Source organism: Pan paniscus, chromosome 18 (genome assembly GCF_029289425.2).
Source record: "Pan paniscus chromosome 18, NHGRI_mPanPan1-v2.0_pri, whole genome shotgun sequence".
NCBI classification, from domain to species: Eukaryota; Metazoa; Chordata; class Mammalia; order Primates; family Hominidae; genus Pan; species Pan paniscus.
Genome location: NC_073267.2, coordinates 91,116,514 through 91,143,045, shown reverse-complemented (window position 1 = coordinate 91,143,045; position 26,532 = coordinate 91,116,514). Strand labels below are relative to the sequence as shown.

General features: G+C 42.0%; 1 protein-coding gene across 3 annotated transcripts in view; it reads right to left on the bottom strand.

Annotated features, from left to right (window-relative positions):
- Positions 1-2,416: 2,416 nt before the first annotated feature.
- Positions 2,417-26,532, bottom strand: part of GAN (gigaxonin) — an 83,706-nt gene continuing 59,590 nt past the window's right edge. For 2 of the 3 annotated variants that reach the window (XM_003820889.5, XM_034940792.3), the window contains 3 exons: positions 26,366-26,494; positions 16,026-16,135; positions 2,417-15,939 (listed from right to left, as the gene is read on the bottom strand). In XM_003820889.5, the coding sequence (XP_003820937.2) occupies positions 15,758-15,939; positions 16,026-16,135; positions 26,366-26,494 (421 nt within the window). In that variant the 3' untranslated portion in view covers positions 2,417-15,757. The remainder of the gene's footprint in view (positions 15,940-16,025; positions 16,136-26,365; positions 26,495-26,532) is intronic. The other variant, XR_008621540.2, reaches the window with a different exon arrangement.

Sequence of the window (26,532 nt, the reverse complement as noted above, 5' to 3'; positions counted from 1 at the left end):
GTTTATCATGAGGAACCACCAAGTTGTTTTCCACAGTGGCTGCACCATTTACGTTTCCACTAGCAGTGCACGAGCATTCCTGTTTCTCCACATCCTCGCCAACATTTATTTTCTGCTTTATTAAAATTCAAAAGAATTATAGCCATCCTAGAGTAGAGAGTGTTTATTTTTATTTATTTATTTTTTTTGAGACAGGGTCTTGCTCTATTGCCCAGGCTGAAATGCAGTGGTGTGATCATGGCTCTCTGTAGCCTTGACCTCCTGGCCTCAAGCAATCCTCCCACCTCAGCCTCCCAAGTAGCTGGGACTACATGCATGTGCCACCACACTTGGCTAATTTTTAAATTTGTTGTAGAGACTGCTGGGGGTCGGGGGGAGGTGGGTGGTTGCGTTCTGTTGCCCAGGCTGATCTGGAACTCCTGGATTCAAGTGATCTTTCTGCCCCAGCCTCTCAAATGCTTGGATTTACAGGCGCGAGCCACTGTGTCTGGGCTTATCCCTCACTTTTAAAAGCAGAGCTGAGATACCACTTGGCCCCACCTCTACAGATCCAGTTGAGGAAATGGGTTTTTCAAGTCCAGTGCCCTTGGTAGAGAAGGATCGTTGGTGTCAATGGCCTGGGGCCGGTGGAAGCAGCTGACCCACCCTTCAGAGGAAACCCAATCTTCCCCTTGGCCCAGTAACCACGGAGACAACCCCAGGAGACGACTCACACCCCAACTCCAGAGTGGGCAGAGTTCACGTGAACGGACTCCCTCAAGTTCTCCAAAGAGGTAGAGGTTTCTCTAAAAAGTCACTCAAGCTTGGTATTTAAAAAAAAAAAAAAAATCTTGGCTTCCATCAGCTCCTATTCCAGCTGAAGGACGGTGGTCCTGACTCAGCCCCCAGCAGGATTCCCCGACCCCTTTGCCACATACTGTCTGACTCTGAACCCTTGGCTGTTCAACAACTGAGCCAGTTTCAGAAAAGGTCTGTCCCCTCTCCAGAGACACAGGCCGGACTGTGACATCATTATGTGTGTGGATGTTGGAAATGGCCTTGAATCCCAGCTCTGCCCTCTGCACTGAGCCATGAGTTTGGCAAAGTGACTTCTCAGTGCCTCAGTTTTCTGTGCTGTAAAATGGACAGAATGATACTACCTTCTCCCTACGGCTGTTGCAAGGATGAAGTGAGTTGACACATGAAGGGCTGAAGATGGGCTCCGTCATGTAGTTTTTCAATAGGAGATCTGTTATCACCATTGAGAGCAGTCAACAGGGTTAAAGATGGTGACAGTCAACCCCTCACCTCCCCACCTGCGAAGTGCCACCCCCCATAGACAGAGCGTCCCTCTGTCTCAGGCACTGGTTTCTGGCTGAGATTCAGTTAGCAACTCTCCCTCACCCCAAAGATAAAAGGGCTACAGGCCGGGCATGGTGGCTCACGCCTGTAATCCCAGCACTTTGCGAGGCTGAGGCGAGCAGATCATATGAGGCCAGGAGTTCAAGACCAGCCTAGCCAACATGGTGAAACCACATCTCTACTAAAAATATAAAAATTAACCAGGAGTGGTGGCATGTGCCGGTCATCCCAGCTACTTGGGAGGCTGAAGCAGGAGAATCACTTGAACTCAGGATGTGAAGGCTGCAGTGAGCCGACATTGCACCACTGCACTCCAGCCTGGGCAAGACAGCCAGACTCTGTCTCAAAATTAAATTAAAATTTAAAGGGCTACAGGCCACTGGACCATATGACCTCGTTATGAAAGGTAGAAAAAAATTTAAACCCACTTGCCACACCTATGTTATGCCATGCCGTGCCACCAAAGATGAATAAACTGCCTCTTTTCATGTGATTTCAGGAGGGAGTCTGCAGACGGCCCGTGCACTTTCCTGTCCTTACCTAACCTGGACCTTATGGTAGAGTTGCTAAGCTCTTTACCCCTTGCCTTCAGTGGAGATCTGTATGTGAATTATCTTTTTCAAGTACTACCAATCTTTGTAGGTTTATTGTCTCTGGACAGCGCAGTAAGAGGGAACTAGAGAAATCTGCTTTCTGTAGATGGAATTCTGCCTCATATTACCAAGCCCTTAATATCAAGGTCCTCTAGTCCTCCGAAATCTATTTTCTCTCTGTCTTCTGAGGAAAGCCAATTTGAAACCATTTTTCAGGGAAGACAGCAAGGAGACTTATGCTGACGGCGATGGAGAGGCTCAGGCAGTCAGCCATGGAAAGACTCACGCAGTCAGCCATGGAGAGACTCAGGCAGTCAGTGATGGAGAGGCTCAGGCAGTCAGCGATGGAGAGACTCAGGCAGTCAGCGATGGAAGAGGCTCAGGCAGTGACTGGGGTGTGGCTGCTAAGGGACGGATCTAACATCACAAGCCACAGTCTAGGAGCTGACACCCACACCGTGTAAATGACAGAAACGACAACGTTTCATTCTTAAATCAAATCAAGCTGTATTGATAATGATGATTTAGCAGGAACCACTCTAAAAATCAGAAACAATTAGAATGCCTTCCCCATCAAATTATTTTATTAGGTTAATTAAACAGCTTAAAGATGATTCCTTTTGTGTGGTACCCTTCTAGAAAATATTTCAAGTTTTTAAGTGAACTTCCAATACATAAAACAAAATTACTTTAGCATACACAAATTTCAGATCAAAATACAACACTCTGTTTCTGTTTTCTTACAGTTATAAAATCCAGTCAATACAAACTACATAAAAAAGATAAAACACTTTCACTGATCCTTGGTACAAGAGAACAGCATGATGGCAAAATGTTCCCCAAGCACAGGTCCTGGGTTCGTGAGAAGGGACCAACCCCACAATATACCGAAGCATGTAAACAAAGTGCGTGCTACTTAATTTAGGTTAACAAATCCTTTTTGCATCAGTATTACTTGTAAACCATAAAGCAACTTTTAAAAAGAAAGGTTATTAATTAAAAATTACTTCTGACTGCTAAATTTCTTATCAGCAAGTGAACAGAAAATTATTCCACAAAACAAACTAGTACCTTTGGACCACAGGATGTGAGACGTGACATTTCAATGAAATCAACTTAGCACGACTTCTCTACTATCCTACTGAACTTGGGAGTACAATTTTACAAGTTGCAGCCTTCTAGCACTTCCAATATTTTGAACTTTCTAAACCTGCCTATTTAGCTATGATTTTCATTGCAAATCCCTGTTTTTCAGTAGTAGGACTTTATTAAAGATAGGATAATATCACACACAATACAATCTTAACTGAATATGTGTCTAAGCAGACCTACTTGGAATTCTACTAGATAATAAAGTTGCAGGATTTAAAAGAAATACTATTCTGCAGGTCCCATGTCAGAAAACACAGATATGTTCAACAGATTTGTGTTGAACAGGATGAGTTTTGGTGTGGTATTTATATGGTATTCGTGGCATTTTCCTTATAGTATTCAAAGCATCAAAATGACAAATCAAGACTGTTAAAAACCAGTCTTGGACAAGGGTGACAGTCACATACTCGAGTGTCCAGCACAACACTGGCATGAGCCAACAGGAGCCACGCCGGCCACCTGCTGGGCCAGGGACCACTGAGAACAGCAGCCCTGAATTTGGGAGGGTCAAATCGAATTTATAAATCTTGTTTTCAGGAATTTCCTTGATAGTTCTCTTTCATGGCAGAAGACCTATACCCGTGATGGAAAACAAAAGAATGTACACATTTCTAGTGTGTCATGAATGGGTCTCACTCACAGATAGGTACAGACATCACTGTCACTGCTAACACACAATGAAGTCTGCCTACGCCTACCTGAGGAGCATCTGCGATACCTTTTCTGATGAGGACAGGACTGTGCGGAGGTGGGCAGAGCAGGGGGTGCTTTTGTCAGCTCTGCTGGTCACTTCCAGGCTGCTGGTACACACCCCAACAGTGGCTGCAAAGATTGTTCAAAACTTCTGCTGAGGCCACAATGATTACTGGATGGTTGTCACAATTCACAAAAGGTATGATACAAAAAACAAAGGGTATCACCATTATGTCGCCAGCGAACTGAAGGGGTACAAGACCGAGGAACCAAACACAAGCTGAATTCAAAACGAAAAGAACCCCAGTGGCAGAAAAAGCCACGAATTATTTAATGAAGCAAGTTGTGCTAATAAACAGCCTGTGCTTTTCTTAACGAAAGGCCACTTGATACATTTCCCAACACACAATTTTTATTCAGATTATCTTTGTTTTCATGGAGAGCTTGAATTCTGAGGTACGATCTAGGAAAAAGATGTTATCACCCACACAAATGGAAGGCTTACTTCTTTATTTCTTAAGCTGATGATACCCTTTTGCCCGCCCCATGTACCAGATCCTACATGATTTTTTAAAATAAAACATAAGTCAATTTCAATGAGCATATGCTAGACTAACAATAAATTTATTTTTTGAACTTTCTTTTGAAGCACAAATTCCTTTTAAAAAAAATATGAAAAGGTGGTCTCTCCTGTAAACAAGCAGTTCTAGTTTCCGATCCCACCACGATTTGGAACACAGTGTGTTTTTAAGTCAGAGCTGAAGAAGAAAGAAGGAAACAAGGGCTGCGCTCCGCTCTGGCGAATGCGAGCTGCAAAGGGACAGAGGAGGACCCACACGGCGGCTCCCCACCCGGCTCTGCGGACGGACATGGCAGAGGGCCTGTCACACAAGAGGCCACCGGGCCGAGCACGTCTGGGAGCGTGGGGCTGCACTGGGTGCTGAGGTAGTGAGCGGGGCCTGTGCCTGCCTGCCCTCCCGGCTTGGAGGGGAGCCCTGAGGGCCTCTGGGGCTGGCCTGGAAGGTGTCATTCTAGCCTACAGGTGCCTAAGGCGCTGGGATGTGTCCTTGGCGGTGCCTCAGAAGGCACCTGGGTCCAAGTTCTGACCTGGAGCCTTGGGGACAGATCTGACTCTCACAGCCAGGGCCAGCTGGTTGTGGAAAGTGCTAGTATGAAGGTCTGCTCAGGGATCTCTGAGGCTCATGCTCTGGCCATTATGTGGTCTGAAGAACCAGAAGGGCTATTCTCCTCGCCCCCAACAACCCGCCCCAACTGCACCTTTCTTTTCCTTTTTATTTTGGATACATAATTCAAGCAGTAAAAAAACCAGGCTGGAAGAGGGTTGGGACAGAGGAGCAGAGGGCAGGGTGGGAAAGCTATCCCAAGAAGACTGAGTAAAAACAACGACTCCGAACATGGCCAAAATACCCTTCCTCCTCCTTGACGGCAATCCCTAAGCTGGCAGAGAAAGATGAGCCGACTGCGAAGTGCCTGTTTTCTCAGAGATTCCACCTAGCAGTGTCCATGGGGAGCCACAGTGGAACGTGGAGAGAACAATCAATGCTGGTTCAAACGAAAGGTTATTCACCAGTGAAAGAAACGGGGAGAAGACACAGCCGGCTAGCTCTGAAGACATGGTGTGCATCCCAGCCTATAAACCTCTAATGATGTTGATCCTGTGTTTCCCCTATTTCTGAGCAGACCTTTTTTTTTAATTTTTTATTTTTTTGTGAGACAGAGTCCCCCTCTGTCGCCCAGGCTGGAGTATAGCGGCACAATCCTGGCTCACTACAACCTCCGCCTCCTGGGGTCAAGTGATTCTCCTCCCTCAACCTCCCGAGTAGCTGGGATTACAGGGGCCCACCAACACACTCGGCTAATTTTTGTATTTTTAGTAGAGACGGGGTTTCACCATGTTGGCCAGGCTAGTCTTGAACTCCTGACCTCAAGTGATCCACCTGCCTTTGCCTCCCAAAGTGCTGGGATTACAGGCGTGAGCCACTGCACCCGGCCTGAGCAGATCAAAAACAAGGCAAGAGGGGTCAGGACACACAGGCAGAGGCTCGTTCCCTCTCCCTCCAGAGCTGAGAATAAAACTGCAGTAGACTTTCACCAGGGAGGAGGACAAGACAAAACCATGACAACAATCAGGTCCCTTGGTGACGACGTGCCCCATCAGCAAGGCTACCCACCTAGAGAGTGGGAAGGTTGCCGTGCCAACCTCCCCTAGGGCAGGAGAAACAACTGGCATATGTTCAAATGATCAATATCCCACCCCCCGCAACAAAACTTTTTTCTGAAATTTCATATAGCAACGTGCTTTCTTGAACCGAGATGTAAGACTTTACATTTAGCCATTACACTGTGAAGAGTACTGCAGATCTAACATCCAACACATCTTGCCCAGCACTCTTCTTTGCCTTCTATATTCTTATTCAAGTTATGGATACAAATGTCAAACAGGATGCTGCTAGAGTAGCTCACCTTAAGTGATCTTGCCAAAGATCCGTTCTTGCCAACACTGTCTGAACCTGGCTATTCAACCGACTTCTCGGTCCTTTGTTAAATCCTACTTCTACTTCCCTTTCTTTCTTTTCTTTTGAGATGGAGTTTAGCCCTTGTTGCCCAGGCTGGAGTGCAACGGCACCATCTCGGCTCACCGCAACCTCCGCCTCCTGAGTTCAAGAGATTCTCCTGCCTCAGCCTCCCGAGTAGCTGGGATTACAGACATGTGCCACCATGCCCGGCTAATTTTGTATTTTTAGTAGAGACGGGGTTTCTCCACGTTGGTCAGGCTGGTCTCAAACTCCCGACCTCAGGTGATCTGCCCGCCTTGGCCTCCCAAAGTCCTGGGATTACAGGCATGAGCCACCGCGCCCGGCTGTTCTACTTCCTTTTCACATTCAGAGATCAAGAATGACTTTATCAAATGTCTTATTGAAATCAAGACAAGCTGAGCACATCATATACTCCTACCTCTGCCAGTCTCATAACCTAACCAGGAAAAGAAGTGTATGATACGATAGAAGGATTAAGTAGTTCACTGTTTGTACCACTTTGTTAAATAACCTTCTTTATGCAAAGGTACAAAAGTTCCACACACACAGACACATGCACAAACACACATGCACGTACACACAAGTACTTGTAACACATATTTGTTTGAAGTTTCATGTAACATCCAAGTTAAGAAAGCACAGTTAGGTCTACTGATCTAAAACAGAGATCTAGGAATTAGCTCATTTCTTTGACCAATACAGATTACTACCTTTGCTATTTCAATGAAAAAAAGGAAAATTCAACTTTAGTGAAGAGTTTTAAGTATTATTAGAGAATTTCACTGGGCAAATTCTAAACAGAGGGTTATTTATAACAAACTCTAAGTATTCTAAACACATATTTGGGGCTGTTTCAGCTCTCCAGAATTGTGTTGAATTTAAATATTAGAGATGTAGATGGAGAGAGGTGATATGGGGCTAGAAAGTAAATCACTTTCTGGCTGGATGCTCACACCTGTAATCCCAGCACTTTGGGAGGTTGAGGCAGGCGGATTGCCTGAGCTCAGGAGCTTGAGACCAGCCTGGGCAATATGGTGAAACCACACCTGTTCTAAAAATACAAAAAATTAGCTGGGCATACTGGTGAAACCACACCTGTTCTAAAAATACAAAAAATTAGCTGGGCATACTGGTGTGCACTTGTAGTCCCAGCTACTCGGCAGGCCGAGGCAGAAGGATCCCTTGAGCCTGGGAGATGGCGCCACTGCACTCCAGCCTGAGTGACGGAGCGAGACTCCATCTCAAAAAAAAAAAAAAAAAAGTATTTTATGAACACCAACTTCTAATACATTTACTTGTATATCATGTGGCAGCAGACGTGAGAATGTGGAAAGCTATAAGGCCTGGGACATTCAGTGCAGGCAGCCTTGGCCTCATCCACAGGGCCTCCCACCACCCCATGCTGAGAGGTGACATAATCATGGTGGCAGCAACAGTGGTCACTGCACACAAGGCACTCTCCCAGCTGCTTACAGTCATCACCCAGTTAATCCTCACAACAACCCACAGAGGTGAGTCCTCCTGCTATTCTTCTTCCACATAAGAAACGGAACCTTGGGAGCCTTAAGAGCTTCCCAAGTCACAGAGTAGTAAGTGTGGCAGAAGCCCCCAAGCCCAGATGCACCTGCCACCAAGGCCTATGCTCTCAACCACTGGGTTTGTAAGGAAAGCATATAAAGATGATTGCCTGAAAATAATTAAAATAACAAAGTTTGGGGTTTAAGTTAAAGGAATAAGCCTTTGTTCTCATGGAAATCACTTCCAGGAAATGTCTCATGTCCTGAGCTAAGTCAGTCTCATGTCCTGAGCTAAGTCAACAGGGTGCTAACAGATTGTCATTGGAGGAGAAGCTTTGTCATTCTACTATTGAAAGCAAGCCCTTTACTCTGAAAAGCACAAGCATAAAAATTAAATCTTATTAATACATAAGGACAGTTAAACTTGGCTATACTTGGTACAACTTAAGCACCAGAGTTTACCTGGTGCTTAAGTTATACCAAATATGCCAGGCTTTTAGAAATGGGCATAACTCTTTTGGCCACGGCATCACTGAACTCCTCCATTTAAGTAGAATGTGTGCAACTGTGCCCTGAAACTGGGCCATTATTACAAGATCTCCCAGGAGGAAGAGTCTTGCCTACAACCGGTGAGCCTCCTCATCTTCTTCCTCCTGACTTGGTGACCAGGCAAGCTGACAGACACTAGGGAGGATGGAGGCGACCACGTGTGGAGTGCAGAAGGCGAATACCAGAGGAAGGTGAGGGATGTTCCACAGACACATGGAACAAATCACATCATTCATGATTTTCAGTATCATCCAACTCTATATAGTTCTGCCAACCTCAACTCTGCACTGAGGAAACACTTTAAGTGAGGAGGATCTTAGCAATGAGTAGATTTTCATCAAAATTAAAGATTTCTGGGAAACAATAGCACCTTATAGGAAATGAAAAAAATAGTATCCTCAAGCACCCAAATCCCAAATACTGGGTCAGATGACAGATAGACACATTTTCTTGTCTGATGCTAACAAGAATGGAAATCGAGCCCCCTGTTTTACACAGCAGTGGCGTTTACTACTTTTCTGCATTATGAAAACAGCCTTTTAAAGACTCTTTAAAGTTCAAGTTGAGTTTCAAGTAATCAATTTGCAGCAACTCTAGGAGAATTATTATTCCTCCTGGTTGTAAGTGCTTTTTTTTTTTTCTTTTTTTCTTTTTTTTTTTAAGTAGTAAAATGGAAAACAGGCCTTAGAGAATTGTATTCCTCAAGGCCTCTGACTGCCTGCTTCCAAGCTTTTGTTAAAGAACAGAATGTGTTGAATTCTTCTCAATTGGCAGGGGATCAAGCACAACACTACATAATGAGGTAGCTGAGAACAGAGTTTTTCCTATAAACACAAAGAACAACTGAATAAGTGCGTGTAATTCTCATCCAATTAAACAGGAAACATGATAAAGCAAGTTAGTACAGTTGTATTTAAACCAAGTTGACTGGTATAACTTGAAAAAATTTAACCCAAGTTTCTAAGGTATGCCTTATTCATAACTGATGAGTAAAAACAATAAAAATAAGGTACCCAAACCTACTACTTGTAATGAAATGCTAAAAATAAGATCCTAATAAATATAATTCACCAACCAGAAGACAGATGAACCTCCATTTGGGATGTGAATGATTTGAAATGGCCGTTCATTTACGTGGATCCTATTCAGTGTCTACTCGTTCACTTCATCTTAAGGCCGTGTGTCCCCCGGACTCTGTGCGTTGCCATCCTTTTCCACCTGTTCCTTCTCTAACTCATATCACGAGTGTACAATTTCTGGTTTTCTTTCAATGTGTGCACAGAAGGAAGCTCAACAACTTTGTTGAGCCAGGAAGAAATTATTATCAACATTTATAATCAGGCCAAATTTCAGCTGAGTAGTGACTTTAAAAGAATTAGTTTTAATCTCAAAATAAAAAAAAAAAACAGAGGCCAGGCGAGGTGGCTCACTCCTGTAATCCAGCACTCTGGGAGGCTGAGGCGGGCGGATCACGAAGTTTAGGAGATCGAGACCATGCTGGCTAACATGGTGAAACCCCGTCTCTACTAAAAACACAAAAAATTCGCCGAGTGTGGTAATAAGCACCTGTAATCCCAGGTACTGGGGAGGCTGAGGCAGGATGATTGCTTGAATCCAGGAGGCGGAGGTTGCAGTGAGCCGAGATCGCACCACTGCACTCCAGCCTAGGCGACAGAGCGAGACTCCGTCTCAAAAAAAAAAAAAAAAAAAAAGAGAGGGCAACAGTCATTTCTGACTAAATAATTATATAATGTAGTTTTATTTATTAGATGTTTAATTTCATGAAAAGGGAAAGGGGTTTAAAAATCCAATCACTTAGAGAATTTCAATGACAGAACTGAAAAAGAACAAACTTTCTACTGAGCGTGGTGGCTCATGCCTGTAGTCCCAGCTGGGTCTCCACATCTGAGGCCAGGAGTTTAAGATCAGCCTGGGCAACAGAGCAAAGCCCAGTTTCTAAAAGAAATTTAAAAAAATAAGATAAAATAAAAAAGAACAAACTTTCCTAAACTGTATACATTAGACCAAACCATTTGGAAGTATGATTTAATTCCTCAGATGTCACATAAATGGAACTATCACAATGAGACAATATTGAAATATGTTTAAAATGGAAATAATAATAGGGTTCCTTCTGAAAAACACAAAACTTTAGCAAGTTTTACCAGCTAACTTGCAAAAAATATAGAAAATGCCTAGCAGTCAATACCACTGAGACTTAACTGCCAGCAGGCATGACAGACACTCAATCCAAGTCTGTGTTATCAAATATGGGCAAATGGGCCCCTTCTCATCCTTATACTATGAATTTCTGTAATTTCTCAAAACTACAGACAGAGTAAAGAGTATTTCAAGAATTATTAAAAGCTATCAAAATACTTTCCTCAACATTCTAAGACATAGTTTATTTTCCCTTACTAATTACATGGAGTAAGACAGGGACGTATACATGAAGCCCTTTGAAATAAAAAAAACAGTTTCTCTTTCAAAGAAACTTTCTTCTGTTCTTACGACCTTAGTAAATAAATTCTTAACCTTCCTATAGCTAACTAACAAAGAAAATCAAAGATCTTTCAGCTTATGCCTGTGCAACTAGCAAAGGACATGTTTGGGAGCGTAAATTGTATTAATACTAAAAATGATTATTCTATTATTAAAAATACTTGTATGCCTAGAAAAATCAAGTTCCAGCCTCACTGGCTGACTGGTGAGCTGATAATCCAAAGACCTGGCTTCTGCTTTTGGTTCTTGCTCCTCCCTAAAGTGAGAAATGAAGCCGTATCTATCAGGCCTCCAAGATTACCCTGGTACAATGGGGAGAGTGCCCTGCCTATTCCAGAGGTGTGAGGATCAAAGGGGTATGTCCTGGAAAGATTTTGACACCCATATAAAAAGCAGTCAATAAAGCCCAATACTAAACATGATCAACATTATAAGCTGTGCTGAGTCTATAGAGGGTCTCATAGACCCATATAGAGGGTACAATCAGAAGACTGTACATCATGTACATCAGGCACTTGGCATTGTTTATGCTATACTAGTTTCAGCTCCATATAGGAGGCCGGCCCATGCTAGTTTCAGCTCCGTATAGGAGGCCAGCCCATATGGGTACAAAGTTTCTCACTGAAAACCCAGTAAAATCAGTCACTCTTGGAGTGCCCTTTTCAACAGAAGAACATTACTTTGATCACAAGAATCTTATATTTATTTGTCAAATGTGTATTGCCTACCTACTCTGTGCAAGCACTGAGACTGGCAGATGACAAAGACGGGGCCCTTGCCCGTTCCATAGTGGGTTTATGACCTTGAGTAGGAGAGTGGTGTGACCTCTGCCTCACTGTTCAGCTCCCAGGATGGCAAGCACGGTTCCTAGTGGGTGCTCATCAGACATGTGTTGGCTGACCCAAGGCGGGTTTTGCTACACTCAGCTGCTCTCTTCTCGCTGACTTCCTGGACTCCAGTGCTCAGTGAGCAGCCAGTGGAAAAGGGCCGCCTCACCTTTCCCTTCCACCAGGTGTTTTTAACGGGGTTCCGGCATCTTTAAATTGATACAGTCAAAGCGCCACCTCATTCTTCCCCCATTTAACCAAAGGTCTTCATCTGACCACGGGAGGCCTCTTGAATCATGAACGCCAACATTCTGGAAGGGGATACTGCGGTGTTTCTAGCACTCCTTGGAAGGTTTTTGGAATCCCTGGTTTGGTACACTGAGGTAGGAATGTACCAAAGGGAACTCTAATGGACCACAGCAGCTAAGACATTTCTCTAGAAATGAAACTTAACTACCCATGAGTAACTTAGGTGCCATAGCAAAGCCAGTCCTCTCTTTACCACGTTTGTACAAAGAATGTATTTCCTATGCATTGACTAGGGAATCCCCCCAACTCATTAATTATAAAAATGACACTTCCAAACCATCAATGAAGGAAGTGTCATCATTAAAGTGGTAGTGCAATATAACAAAGTGTTTACAAACAAAACACCATCCAACATACCCCCAAATGCTCCTTTTTGGTTGTTATACAGTTTGAAAAAAGCCTACAGTTAGCTATCACTTCCTTACAGCAATGAAGTACTAAGCTAAACAATGCATTTAGAAATTTCTTAGGCCAAATCCTGACAGTATACCAACTACGAGTTGGTAAACACTGTTTTTAATCCTGCTGAAGAAGAGAAACGCGAACACCAAGTAAAACTTATTATAAACTACAAATATTTCAATATTTACACTCAATATGAGTTCGACACAGTAGTATAAACTGAAGGTCAACAGGCTCAAGAATTTATCTGAAGCACCAGGAGACAGTAATATATGTAGTTTAGAACTACAATTCAAAAAGTAAACACAAATACATTTATCAGGTCAAATAGCATCACACACACACGTACAACTCACTCATTCATCTCTCACACTTTTTCTATTCACAGGATATAAGCACTATCAAAAACAAAACAAAAAACACTTTAAATAAACACTTAAATCTTTGAAAAATCTAAATTTGGATATGCTAAACAAAGAAACAAACTACCTATTTTAGACTGCAGCCTAGGAGAGGTTCTTTAAATATTTACTTATTCTAACCTGAGACAACTTTCCTTCTGAAAATAAATTGCACTTCCCCCAAAGATATTTGTATTTAAAATTTAAGACCTATCCTGAGCCACCAATTCCAACACACACCTGGTAAAAGTGCCTTATCAAGAAAGAAGTATCAAAAAGTTATCAAGAAATGATGTTTCAAGGCATAAGTGGAATGTTAAAACACAAACCTGCATGAAATGAGTCAAAATTTATTTTACAATACTGAAATAACTGTAATTTACAAAAGAGTCATGATTAATGTTGGAGCATAGTAAAATTAAATACATCCCTATACTTCAACACAATATTTTAATATTTATATATAGTAAAATAACAGTTTGGCACTTAGCAGCTTTGTTGGTTATTGCATCCCATATTATGTGGCAAATTTATTTTATAAAACATTATCTAATTTCTGCAGTTATAGAGTCAATGAACTGAAATAAAAAAAAAAACAACACTATTTTTATAAAATGAATTTACCAAGTCATGCAGGTACTGATAATATTGCAAGAGGAACACATTCATTCACTCCTAAATAATGAACTGTCTCCTTGGAGAGGCCTGGTGTAGACTGGAAAAAAAACTTTAAATGTCAGAAATTAAAAAAGGAGAATTGCTGACGATCGTGGCTTTAACTGGATGTCAGTTACTGTTTTAATGTTCCCCAATTACAGCTGCTGAATGCCAAGGTACTGTTCTGTACAGGACATTTCACCAAAGCAAATTTAGTTTTTCAGCTATTTCCTTCCTCTAAAACTAATATCTAGTTGTAAAAAGAAAAATCTTCCTTTCTTTGCAGAGGCCACATAGTTTGCTTTCATTAAAAAGATCTCCACACTGTCACTACGAAAATGTGCAGACAACAGCTGACTGGTACACAAAACAATTCTGAATTTGGTTTTGACTGACATATTAAACATGATTGAATTACATGACTGTGTGGCACATCTGGCCTGGTGCCTCTGGCATATAAGATAAAAACCTTACACCTTCTCTTATCAGGTATCTTCTGGCTAAAATGGAGAGTTAATGTACCACACTCAACACTCTCTAGAACCCCATAGGCATAGCATCTTTTAGCAACTTTTGACGCATTGTACTGACTTCCAGCAGGTATAAGAAAAAAAATCACAGGTCACCCTTTTTTATGTCTATGGGTGGGAGAACGTAAGTGATGTTTTTCATATGCATGTTAATTGCATATAAACGTTCCATACAGGAAGTTTCTAGAAGAAATTCCTGTTCTCGACTTAAAACCAAAGGATACCTTTATACATGTGTTAATAAGACAAAATGCTGCTTCTTACAGCCATATTCCAAAAGGAAAAAAAAACCTTTTTTTTTTTTAGAAAACAATTAAAAATGAAGTACTGTATATTAAATTGATTAGAAATTTGACATTGCATAAAATTCAATTTAGGAAGGAATCAAGCACTTTGAAGTCCCCCATTTCACACTAGGGTGGTGTAATTCAAGTGGAAAACAAAATATCTTACAAGATACGTTCCACGAACGAAAGACATTTTTCCCCCAATGAGAAGTGGGGTAAAGTGGGTTGAGGTGAGAATTAGAGATAGGAAAGGAGGGAAGGAGGAAAAGATTAATTTGCTCTACTATGAACAGAATGAAATTAAGTTGAGGTAGTTTATTCTACCAGCCAAACTTTACTCGTAACATAATTTGTCTAAAACTCTCACTAGTGAATGCCACTGGGAAACTTCTATTACAAAGACTAGATTCTTAACACAGATTCGCATTCTAAGACAAGTTTTCAAACCCTAAACAGTAGTAAACAAGACTTTGTGTGCTTTCAGACAGGTTATATGAAAAAGTTTCTGATCCCTATATATTTTGTCTGGATAGCTTTTTTTTGTTTTTTTAGCCACAGCAGACCTTTATTATTTGTCTGACTCAGGTCTTTCTTTTATGAAATCTCCTACTCACGAATATCCTCATACTTAGAAAATGGTTTTGCTCATTGAGAAGGCAGAATGGCACTGCAGGAGACCCTTCCCGGCTCCACAGGTACTACCCCAGAAAGGATGCGTGACGTGTCTTGATCAAAGTCAACAATGAAGCGAGCAACTTCTTTCAGTTCACATGAGGGCTGCAACCTGACTCATCAATTTACTGAATCTTTACATTACTAAGATAAAGTTACAAAAGAGCAATTTTATCTTCATTTCAATTCATCATGATATAGTTTTAAAAAGATTCTTAGGACAGAGTACTAGGAATAAATGGAGACTAACTGGCATACAGTCCAATCTAACATTTTAGGCACAAACCTTAATTTGTTGGGCAGGGTTAGGCATAATATATCCTTCCAAGTGCAGTGGAAAAGCAGTCTTGGCATGTTTGGATATGTTGGTTTGCATATACGGATTGTGTTTGTTACCAAAGCTACGTATTTGAATACAGCAGTCAGACATGAGTTCCCTTCAGGGAAAATGCACCTTAGTATTTTAACTTTGATATTTTACATGATACCAATTCCCACTCCCTTTTCCTTTTGATATTTACTAGCCTCCATCGTCTACAGTCGCATTTAACTGGAGGAACTCACTCCTCCCAGGTAGTTTTTCAACAGTTACGTGTTCTCCCAAACAAGAGCTAAAGCTCAAGTTTGTCAGCATCATAAAACCACCAAAGAGTTACCATACCAAAGCCCAGCACAGAGTGAGTTTCAGCTGCCATCTCTGCTCTCCCTTTCGTAGCTATGTTATGGTGCTCTTGGGTCAGGATCTCACACTCTGCTCTGCTTCCTCCTCAAGGGGAATGAACACGAATACGGAATAAGCCTTGCTGAAGCTGCAGGCGGAAAAGCTTGCAATTCGCAATGCGTAAGGCTGCACACCCTGTACGGCGAAGGTCGGATGGAAGGAGTGGTTTAGTGTGGTGCCAGGTTCCTGTGCTTCTTTTAAACTCACGCACGTAGTCGTAATTGGTACCTAAGCCACAGAAATAAGCAAGGGTGAGAAAATGTACCCAGAATCACCAGGAAACAGTTCCAAGAAAATCACTGTAACACTCTTACCTGTATCAAGATCTCCAATAACATAAATACTGGCTCCTATAGGTACAGCTCCATAAACAAAAGAGGAACTGGCGGGGATGCATAAATTCTGGTCGTTAAGATAGATCCATCTGAAAACAAAGCCCATGCACAAAATTAAGGAAATCAAAAGGATGACAACAACATCTAGGAAGACTGACACAGCAAGCTTGTTGAGTCACCAGCAGTATCAGGCAATGTGCCAATCTCGACCCCACGTTCCACTGCCAGGTAACCACCGACATGCTGCCAGTCGCTACAGATAGGAGTTTTGTCTGTGCTAGAATGAAACATGTATTGAGTCATAAACAGCATGTGCTTTCCAACCTGCTTCTGCTCAGCACAAGGTTTCTGAGATTCATCCACACTGTTGTTTGCATCTGTCATTCATTTCTGCTTATTTCTAAGCAGTACTCCATCATACGGATGTACCAGAATTTGTTGGTTTTTCAGACAGGGCCTCCCGAGTGCAGTGGCGCAATTATGGTTCACTGCAGCCTCAACCTACCAGTTCAGGTGATCCTCCCACCCCAGCCTTCCAAGTAGCTGAGATTACAGGTGTGCACCACCACATTCAGCTAATTCCTGTGCGTGTGTATGCGTGTGCATATATATATACACATATACACATATGTATATACACACACATATACACACACATATACACACATATATGTATGTATATATACATATACATACATATATACATATATACATATACATACATATATACACACATATATACATATACACACATACATGTATATATGTGTGTATATACATATACACATATATGTATATACACACACATATACACACACACACACACACATATGTACGTATAAAGATGGGATATTGCCATGTTGCCCAGGCTGGTCTTGAGCTCCTGGGCTCAGGTGATCTGCCCACCTCAGCATCCTAAAATGCTGTATTACAGGCGTAAGCCACAGAGTCCAGCCCCAAAATTTGTTATTCATTCACCTGTTGACGTTCCAGTTTTTGGCTGTTATGAATAAGGCTGTCAGGAACATTAGAGAGCAAGTCTTTTTTGCGGACTTATGAAATTGCTGGGCTATATGGTAAGGTTATTGTTTACTGGAAAAAAAAAAGTGCCCCACTGCTTTCCAAAGCGTTGTGCCATAATTTTGCACTCCAATTAGCAATGCATGAGAATTCCAACTGCTCAGTATCACTGTGAGATCTGAGTATTATATTTTTAATTTTGGCTACTTTAATGGCATATACTTCCGTGAAGACCAATGATGTTGAGCATCTTTGCCTGAGCTTATTGGTCATTTTATGGAATTTTTTTTTTTTTTTTTGAGACAGGGTCTTACTCTGTCACTCATCCAGGCTGGAGTGCAGTGGTGCAATCACAGCTCACTGCAGTCTCAACCTCTTGGACTCTAGCGATCCTCTCACCCCACCCTCCCAAATAGTTGGCACCACAGGTGCACACCACCACACCCAGCTAATGAATTTTTTTTTTTTTTTCCATAGAGATGAGGTCTCACCATGCTACCCAGGCTGATCTCAGGTTCCAGGGCTCAAGTGATCCTTCTGTCTTGGCCTCCTAAAGTACTGGGATTGCAGGTGTGAGCCACCATACCCAGCCCCATTTTATGTTCTTTTATAAAATGTCTGTTTAAAGGTTTGCTCACTTTAAAACTGGGGGCCAGGTGTGGTGGCTCAAGTCTGCAATCTCAATACTTTGGGAGGTTGAGGCAGGTGAATCACTTGAGCCCAGGAGTTCAAGACCAGCTGGGCAACATGGCGAAACCTTGTCTTTACAAAAAATACAAAAATTAGCCAAATGTGGTGGCATCTGTCCCAGCTACTCAGGCTGAGGTGGGAGGATTGCTTGAGTCAAGGAGGTTAAGGCTGCAGTGAGTTGAGATCACGCCACTGCACTTCAGCCTGGGCAAAAGTGAGACCCTGTCTCAAAAAAAAAAAAAAAAAAGATAAATTAAAAAAAAAAAAAGGACGTAGCAAGACTGTCTCTAAATTTTTTTTTAATTGGGTTTACTGTCTTCTTCTTATTCAATTGTCAGATTCTTTATATCCTGTGGATACAGATACTTTGCTAGATAAATGTATTATGAATATTTTTTCCCAGCATGTAGGTGGCCTTTTCATTTTCCTAATGGACTCTTTTGAAGAACAGAAGTTTTTAATTTTGATGAATTCCAATATATCCTTTTCTTCTTTTACAGTCACAGTTTCTGTGTCATTCTAAAAAATCTTTGCCTACCCCAATACGAAGATTTTTCTCCTATGCTCTCTTCTGGAACTTTTACAGTTTTATCTTTTACATTTAGGTCTATGATACAATTCAAGTTAATTTTTTGGGTCTGACATGAATCACAGTTCACTTTCTTCCATACAGATAGCTAGCTGTTCTAGCACCATTTGCTAAAGGCTTTTCTTTCCCCCACTAAATTGCCTTGGCACCTCTGTTGAAAATCAATTTAATAACCACTAAAAGGATTTGAGGCTCTAGGAAGAAGTGGTTGATCCCAGAGCTGAGGCAGAGAAAATACAAGAGGGGCCTGGGGCATCCTGTCATGCCAGATAGGAAGTGCTTAAAAAAGGATGGGGGTGTGTCAAAAGACACGGAAGCCACAGTGAAGCAGCTACTGACAGCCGAGGCTGGAACTATGTGAGCAAGAAAATCAATAATGATGGTGCTGGATTTATAACTCAGGAAATAAAATAAATATCCATGAATCCATATACTATAAATAATTGGAAAACATTAACAGGAAAAAGGGACAGGTTTCCTTTACCGAAAAATTCCAATTAATAAATGCAGAAGGAATGACGGAAACAAAACCATCATCAGGCAAACACCACAGTAATGACTTCTGCAGGCTAGGTCTACCAGTGGATGCTCAAATGAGTGCTTGAGAGTTTCAGGAGAAAATCGTTTTGCAAATTCTCGAATGATCTCCACAAAGGTATTTATTAATTACAACAAGAAAATCAGTTACCTTTCCAGTGGAGAAATCTAACAGATACCACCTTAACCAAGTCATCAAGGTTAATGTCACCAGCAATAAGGCACATCAACGTGTTCTCCCTGATATGATGCAGAGAAGTGTGTAATATGACTTCTGTGGTATTGCCAAACTGCATAACCTCAGTCTAATTGCAAGAAATCATTAGATCAATACAAATTAAGAGATCCTACAAAAAAATAACGAACCAATAACCTTCAAGAGGATGAAGGTCCTCTTGAAGAGAGTCAAGGAAAGAATGAACCACCTGCTGAGTGCAGTGGCTCACACCTGTAATCCCAGCACTTTAGGAGGCCCAGGCGGGTGGATCACGAGGTCAAAAGATCAAGACCATCCTGGCCAACATGGTGAAACCTCGTCTTTACTAAAGATACAAAAATTAGCTGGGCATGGTGGCACGTGCCTGTAGTCCCAGCTACTTGGGAGGCTGAGGCAGGAGAATCACTTGAACCCAGGAGGCGGAGGTTGCAGTGAGCTGAGATCGCGCCATTGCACTCCAGCCTGCTGACAGAGCAAGACTCTGTCTCAAAAAAAAGAATGAAGAACTATCACAGATTAAAGGAGTCTAAGCAAACACAGTATCTGAATGCAAGGTAGAATCCTGGATTGGATCTGGAAACTGAGAAAAAAGACATTAGAGTAAAAGCTGGTGAAACTCCAGTAAGTCTGTAGTTTACTTAATAATTTTGGACAACATAAATATCCTGGTTTTGATGCTTGTACTACAGTCACGTAAGATGTTAACACTAGGAGAAGCTGATTGAATGGCTTATGGAAATAGGAACTCTTTAACTATTTCTGCAACTTTTCTACAAGTCTACAACTATCTGAGTGCTCTGGAAACTGAAGAAAAGCAGGTAGAGTCTGGAAAGAAATGGAAAGTTAATTGAGCAAGCAACCCATATGGACTAAGTTTCCTGTTTCTTGGTAGCTTTCTCTGAAGGCAGCCTCACGGGGGCAGCTCTGGGTAGCTAAACCCCTAGAGAAAATATGGCCATCTTTCTGGCTACAGGACTCAGCAATCAGGAAAAGGGGTCTTGGGGCAACCAGGATCTCCAAAGTGTGGTGGAGAACCTGAGAAAGAAGAGAGGTAGAGAAGCACCCCTCAATTTGTGCACATCCACTCATCTCAAGTCTTCAACTAACCCTGGAACCATGTATGCTTATGACCGAGGCTTCGAGAACTGGACTGAGATTTCAGCTGCCACCCATGGCAGGTGGCACAGCTTGCAATTTAAGTCTAACCAAGTCAATTGCTGACTAAAACTCAGAGCAACACTCTAAAGCAATATAAGAAAATTCAAAGCTTCAACAACATAATAGTAACCATATCCAGGATTCACTCCAGAATTCCTCAACAAAAGAAGAGCCAGAAAAATGAGAACCCATTTCTCAAGGGAGCAAACAATCAATAGACGCCAACTCTTGAGATGACTCAGATACTGGAATTAACAGGCAAGGACTTGAACACAACTACCACAGTGATGCTCAGTAAGGGAAAGGAAAATATGCTTGTGATGGAAAGATAGGAAATTTCAGCATAGAAAATTTAAAAACCTAAAAACAAAGTACACAAACATTTTAGAATTACTTACATAAATAAATAACTAACATAAATTTGAAATAAAAAATTCACTGGATGGAGATAACAAAAGAAAGCAGCAGCAAACAAGACAGAGCAACAGAAACCATCCAATCTGAAGAAGGAAAAATGATACTGCAGACAGAATGGTCATGAAAATAAAACATATCAGCATGTCCAGCTAGAGTGGTGCTCTGTGGAAAGTTGAAGGCTTTCACTGTGTGCCTTAGAAAAGCAAAAGATCTACCATAAGTAATCTAGAATTCTACCTGAAGAAGCTAGAAAAGAGTAAAAGAAACCCAAAGTAAGTAAAAGGATGGAAGTAATATAGATGAGCGTAGGAATCAATGAAACAGAAAACACTATGGAGAAATGAACCCAGTGTAGAAGCTGGTCTTTTGTTCACAGAGTGTGCAGACTGGCAAGGCCGGGGGCCAAAGGGCCACTCTGCCGCTGTCGGCTGCCTTCCTCTCACTCCTCCTGTTCTTGCTCCTACCAGCATGCAGGAGACCAGGGGTGCACACTCTCCAGCTTGTTTCTCTGGCCCCTGGCACCCTGGTGCTCTGCTCTCCAGTGGCCTCAGCACACACACTTCCAATGGCATGAATCTTAGCCCTGTGGGGTGGGGAAAATACTTCCTAATTTGTTCCTTCCTTGGGTGTTTTCCCTCTGCCCTAAAGGTACCAGCTGTGCTTCCTACATTAGCTATTTCTACAGTTTTCAGAGTCCTCTTTTCCCACTTTTAGCAGCTGTCTCTTACTAGTGGTAATTACATATATTACATTTTCCCTGTTCAAATGACTGGTGTGGTTTTTGCCTCTTGACTGGACCATGACTGAAATAGATGTGGTTGGGGGTGGGGTTCATCTCTTATCCTCTAGTTCACACGTCTTACTAAGGCATCTGAAAGTACCTGTTTCTTCCTAACCATAAGATACAAACAGCACAATGTGGTCAGTGGGGTAGACCAATGAGATGTTTTGTGGAACATCATGATGATTAAAATCTCTGTGGACATTATGGGCTAATACACTGCCGACATTAGCCCATTATATATTAGTTGACACAGCCCTGAGGCAAGGCTGTGGAGGCATACTGTTGCCCCTGACAAGTAAAAGCAAACTGCTTCTGGTGACCCTTGCAAATTGGTATGAAGAAAATACATTAGCTACGTCAATGGCTGCCATACTAAGGCTGGGAACTGTGCCTCATAAAGATACAACATTTGTGTGAGGATATTACGTCTGGGAAAGAATCTGGGATCAGTATGATCACCTGATTAAGTTTATGAAAACTTTCTCTGTGTGCATTAAAAAAGCAAAAGATCGGCTGGGCGCGGTGGCTCATGCCTGTAATCCCAGCACTTTGGGAGGCCGAGGCGGGCAGATCACGAGGTCAGGAGATCGAGACCACGGTGAAACCCTGTCTCTACTAAAAATACAAAAAATTAGCTGGGCGCGGTGGCGGGCGCCTGTAGTCCCAGCTACTCAGGAGGCTGAGGCAGGAGAATGGTGTGAACCCGGAAGGTGGAGCTTGCAGTGAGCCGAGCCACTGCACTCCAGCCTGGGCAACAGAGCGAGACTCTGTCTCAAAAAAAAGCAAAAGATCTACCATGAGTAATCTAGAATTCTACCTAAAGAAGCTAGAAAAGAGTAAAAGAAACCCAAAGTAAAAGGAAAACCTAAAAACAAGCTACACAAACATTTTAAAATTGATAACATAATGTTTGAAATGAAAATTTTCCAAGATTTTCCGAGATCCATTTTACTTTTCTACTTTTTCTAGGTGAATTAAGTGAGGATGCGATAGGCATCGCCTCTCCTGCATTTTCTAGTCTTTGATGGTGGCATAATTTTTGCAGATTCACCCAGGATGCAGTATTGCTTCTGTTTTTCTATTTTGGTAGGGGAGCAAAGTTCCAGGGACTTCCACTTAGCCCTTGTTGTCATGGTGGCCCCCAATCCATGTGTCAGAGAACCAGTATGGTGATTTTGCCAGTTGTCAAGTATGTCTATTCTAGTTATATATTCAGGAATCAAAAGAGGAAACTGACAGATCTCAACTTCAAAGAACAGTTAATATAACTTATATACTGTAAAAAATTAAAGTAGAGGGGCATCTAGGCTAAGCGAATGCATGGAGGCAGTAAAACACAAGAGGGTTTAAAAAGTGAGCTGGAGTATACGACATGTGAAAGAAAGATGCTAAAAAAGGGTGAAACTTTTTCTTAACCTCAAATCATGGAGAACCCTGAGGAGGTGGCTAAGAACTATTACCTTTGTTTAGTAAGCAATGGGAAACAGTCAAGAATTTTGAGAAGGGCAATCAAAAACTCTGAGCAAAAAGGCGTGTGCCACTATGCCTGGCTAATTTTTGTCAGGTTCATCTTTCAAAACCACAAATAAGTAACTGCACTGGCAAGGCTGGCCAGAGGCTAATGACACTACACAGATGCAGGAATAACTGTGAGGGTAGCAGCGGGGCAGGGAAGGTGGGAAATGTGAAAAATGCTACCAAGATTTAAAAAAGGACCAGACCTGGCAACTGATGAGTTGCAAAGTACAAGACAGAATTCAAGATGACTCCCTTTTCTGAGACAGGGTCTTGCTCTCGCACTCAGGTTGGAGTGTAGTGGCACGATCATGGTCTACTGCAGCTTCCACCACTTCCCAGGCTCAAGTGATCCTTCTGCCTCAGCCTTCCAAGTAGCTGGGACCACAGGCGTGGACTACCATGTTCAGCTCACTTTTGAATTTTTTCAAAATTCATAGAGACAAGGTCTCACTATGTTACTCAGGGTTGTCTTGAACTCCTGGGCTCAAGGGATCCTACCACCTGGGTCTCGCAGAGTTCTGGGATTATAGGTGTCGGCCACTGTGCCCAGCCAAGATGACCCTTTTTTGAACATGGATGACTGGGAGGATAGTACTGTTACTAACAGAATAGGGACACAAGGAACAGAAATAGAGAAACCGTCATTCTGGGTATATGAAGCTGTTGCTCTGGCTTGGTAATACTTTATGGCAATTTCTTTGCTTTCCTTTCAAGCAGTTTTGCTTTTATTCAGAAAAACAGAAAAGAATAAGATATGGCTTTTTTCCCAGAAAGTTTTAACCTAAAAATAGGGAACAAAGACAGGAAAGACAAGAGATTACTTAAAAACAATCGACATGGTCTCCAATCGAATATGGACTGCTCATCCGGCAACTACAGTTTCCACACTATGCCAATATAACACATTTGCGTCTGATCTTTTAAGAAATAAACTACTCCTACATGTTATTTTGTTCTATCCATAGTTATAGGAAAGCCTATATTTTTAAGTCAATCTAGCGTGGTAGTTGAAAAGGTGGACTCTGGGGCCAGAACGCCTGAGTTCAGATCCCACCTCAGCTCCTTGCTCCTTGTGTGTCTGTGGGCACACCGCTCACCCTTTCCTCATATGGAAAACAGGAATAGTAACAGTACCTACATGCACTTCAGAGTGCTGTTTTGAAGATTAAATACATGGCATTTGGTGTTACATGTGTGTTTAATGTTATCTAAACATGTTAGAATCTTATATTGGTAAGATAAATTAACAGCTTTCTTCATTCTATTTACAAACATCAGAGAGCTTAGAAATAAGGAACTGAATATACATGAATTTTATTTGGAAGTGCTTTTATTTATTTAGAGACAGGGTCTCGCTTTGTTGCCCAGGCTGGAGTGCAGTGACACAATCTCGGCTCACTGCACCCTCCACCTCCTGGGTTCAACCAATTCTCATGCCTCAGCCTTCTGAACAGCCAGGACTACAGACGCGTGCCACTATGCCTGGCTAATTTTTTTTTTTTGTACTTTTAGTAGAGACAGGGTTTCACCATGTTGGCCAGGCTGGTTTTGAACTCCTGGCCTCAAGTGATCTGCCTGCGTCGGCCTCCCAGTGTTGGGATTATAGCCTGGAGCCAGTGCACCTGGCGAGAAGTGCTTTTAAACAGCAAAGAAGGAACAACAGTCTTACGTTTAATTATTATGAACTTAAAGCAAGTGATAGTTATATTAAAAGCTTAACCACTACAAATATGTAACAACCTGATAGGCCAGGTGCGGTGGCTCATGCCTGTAATCCCAGCACTTTGAGAGGCTGAGGCGGGCGTATCATTAGGTCAGGAGTTCGAGACCAACCTGGAAAACATACTGAAACCCTGTCTCTACTAAAAATACAAAAATTAGCCAGGCATGGTGGCATGCGCCTGTAGTCCCAGCTACTTGGGAGGCCAAGGTGGAAGAATCGCTTGAACCCGGGAGGCAGATGGTGCAGTAAGCCGAGATCACGCCACTGCACTCTAGCCCGGGCGACAGAGCGAGACTGTCCCCCCAAAAAAAAGAAAAAAAAAATGACTTCATCTCTTGGGCAATCAGCCCTCCCAGTCATGTATCAAGGAAGGAAAAATGTAGAGAAGTCTGAAAATCTGCCCCAACCACAGCAAGTATCCTCTAAACTGCTCTCTAATAAATTTTCCTAAGATAGTCTATTCCTGTAATTGGAAAAAAAGGCTATGCAAATACCCTAAATTTAAAATACATGTTAGGCAGCATTTACGTGCATTTGCAGCATCTTTGTAACTGCTCACTGTGTGCCCTAATCTAAAACAGCATGAAATTAAACATTATGTTATGGCACCCTCTTCTGGTAACACGACTGAACTACTCTAATAAAATTACGTTTAGCATAGCAATTTCCCTTTAGGATTTAAACATATTACTGCAATAAAAATATTCCTCAGTGGTTACAACAATAAAATGTGTGAGGAAAGAGAGAAGACATCGAGAAGGATGTTATCTACCCTACAAGACATACGTGGCACTTGTCAGAGGTTTTAAGAATCTCAGAAATCAAGCCTCAGCCACTTAATCAACATTTTACTAAGCATCTGATACAGACAGGTAGGATGCTGGAAGCCAGGATACAGAGCTGACGAAGGTGGACCTTGCCCTGAAGTTGCTTGCAGTTAACAGCTACAACCCCAGAGACTTGTCTGGAGTGCATGGAATCATAGATGAAGGGATGAAAAATCAGACTAGGAGGCATGAGAAGGCTTTCTCTAGGTTTTGATAACTAAGCAGTTTTGAAAAAGGCCAAGCTAACTGGATGGACAGCGGGAAGGGAGCTTTTAGGCAAGTAGCAGCAATACGAACACAGAGCTGAGACAACCACACATGTTTGCAGGGGAAAGTGGCTCGGTATAAAGTATCTGGGTCAGTAGCAGAAAAAGCAAAGGCCATATCACAAAAGGCTATATATGCTAAGTTAAGGAGTTTATTTATTTTTCTTTGGAGAACAGGGTCTTGTTATGTGGCCTAGGCAAATCTCTAACTCCTGGGCTCAAGCAATCTTCAGTTTCTACCTCCCTAAATGTTGAGATTACAGGTGTGAGCCACCATGCCCAACAAGTTAAGGAGTTTTAAACTTTTTCCTAAAAGCTATAGGGAGCCAATAAATGATTTTAAGCAACTGAGTGTCAAGATCTGATCTACATATTAGAGATATTTTCTATTTAGAGACATTTTAAGTTACTAGCACTTGTGAAGTCACTGAATAAATATCTAGTATGCATGAGATGTATCTCCTAAATCCATAATTTAATAAAGTGACTGAAAACAAAACTAAACAAAGCTAAAATACGACTGAAAGCACAAAGAAAAAGTTGCAGTAGCTACGTGAAACCATTCTTAGTTACCTTTTAAACTCATCATGGTAGAACTCGGACTTGCAAGTTACCATCTCGCTACCCTGGGCGTCCTCACGACTTCGGACTCCCCCAAACACATACAGCTCCATAGCAACTCCACAGGCCACCGCTCCAAACCTGAAAGGCCACACACAGCGTATGAGGCACAAGCGGTA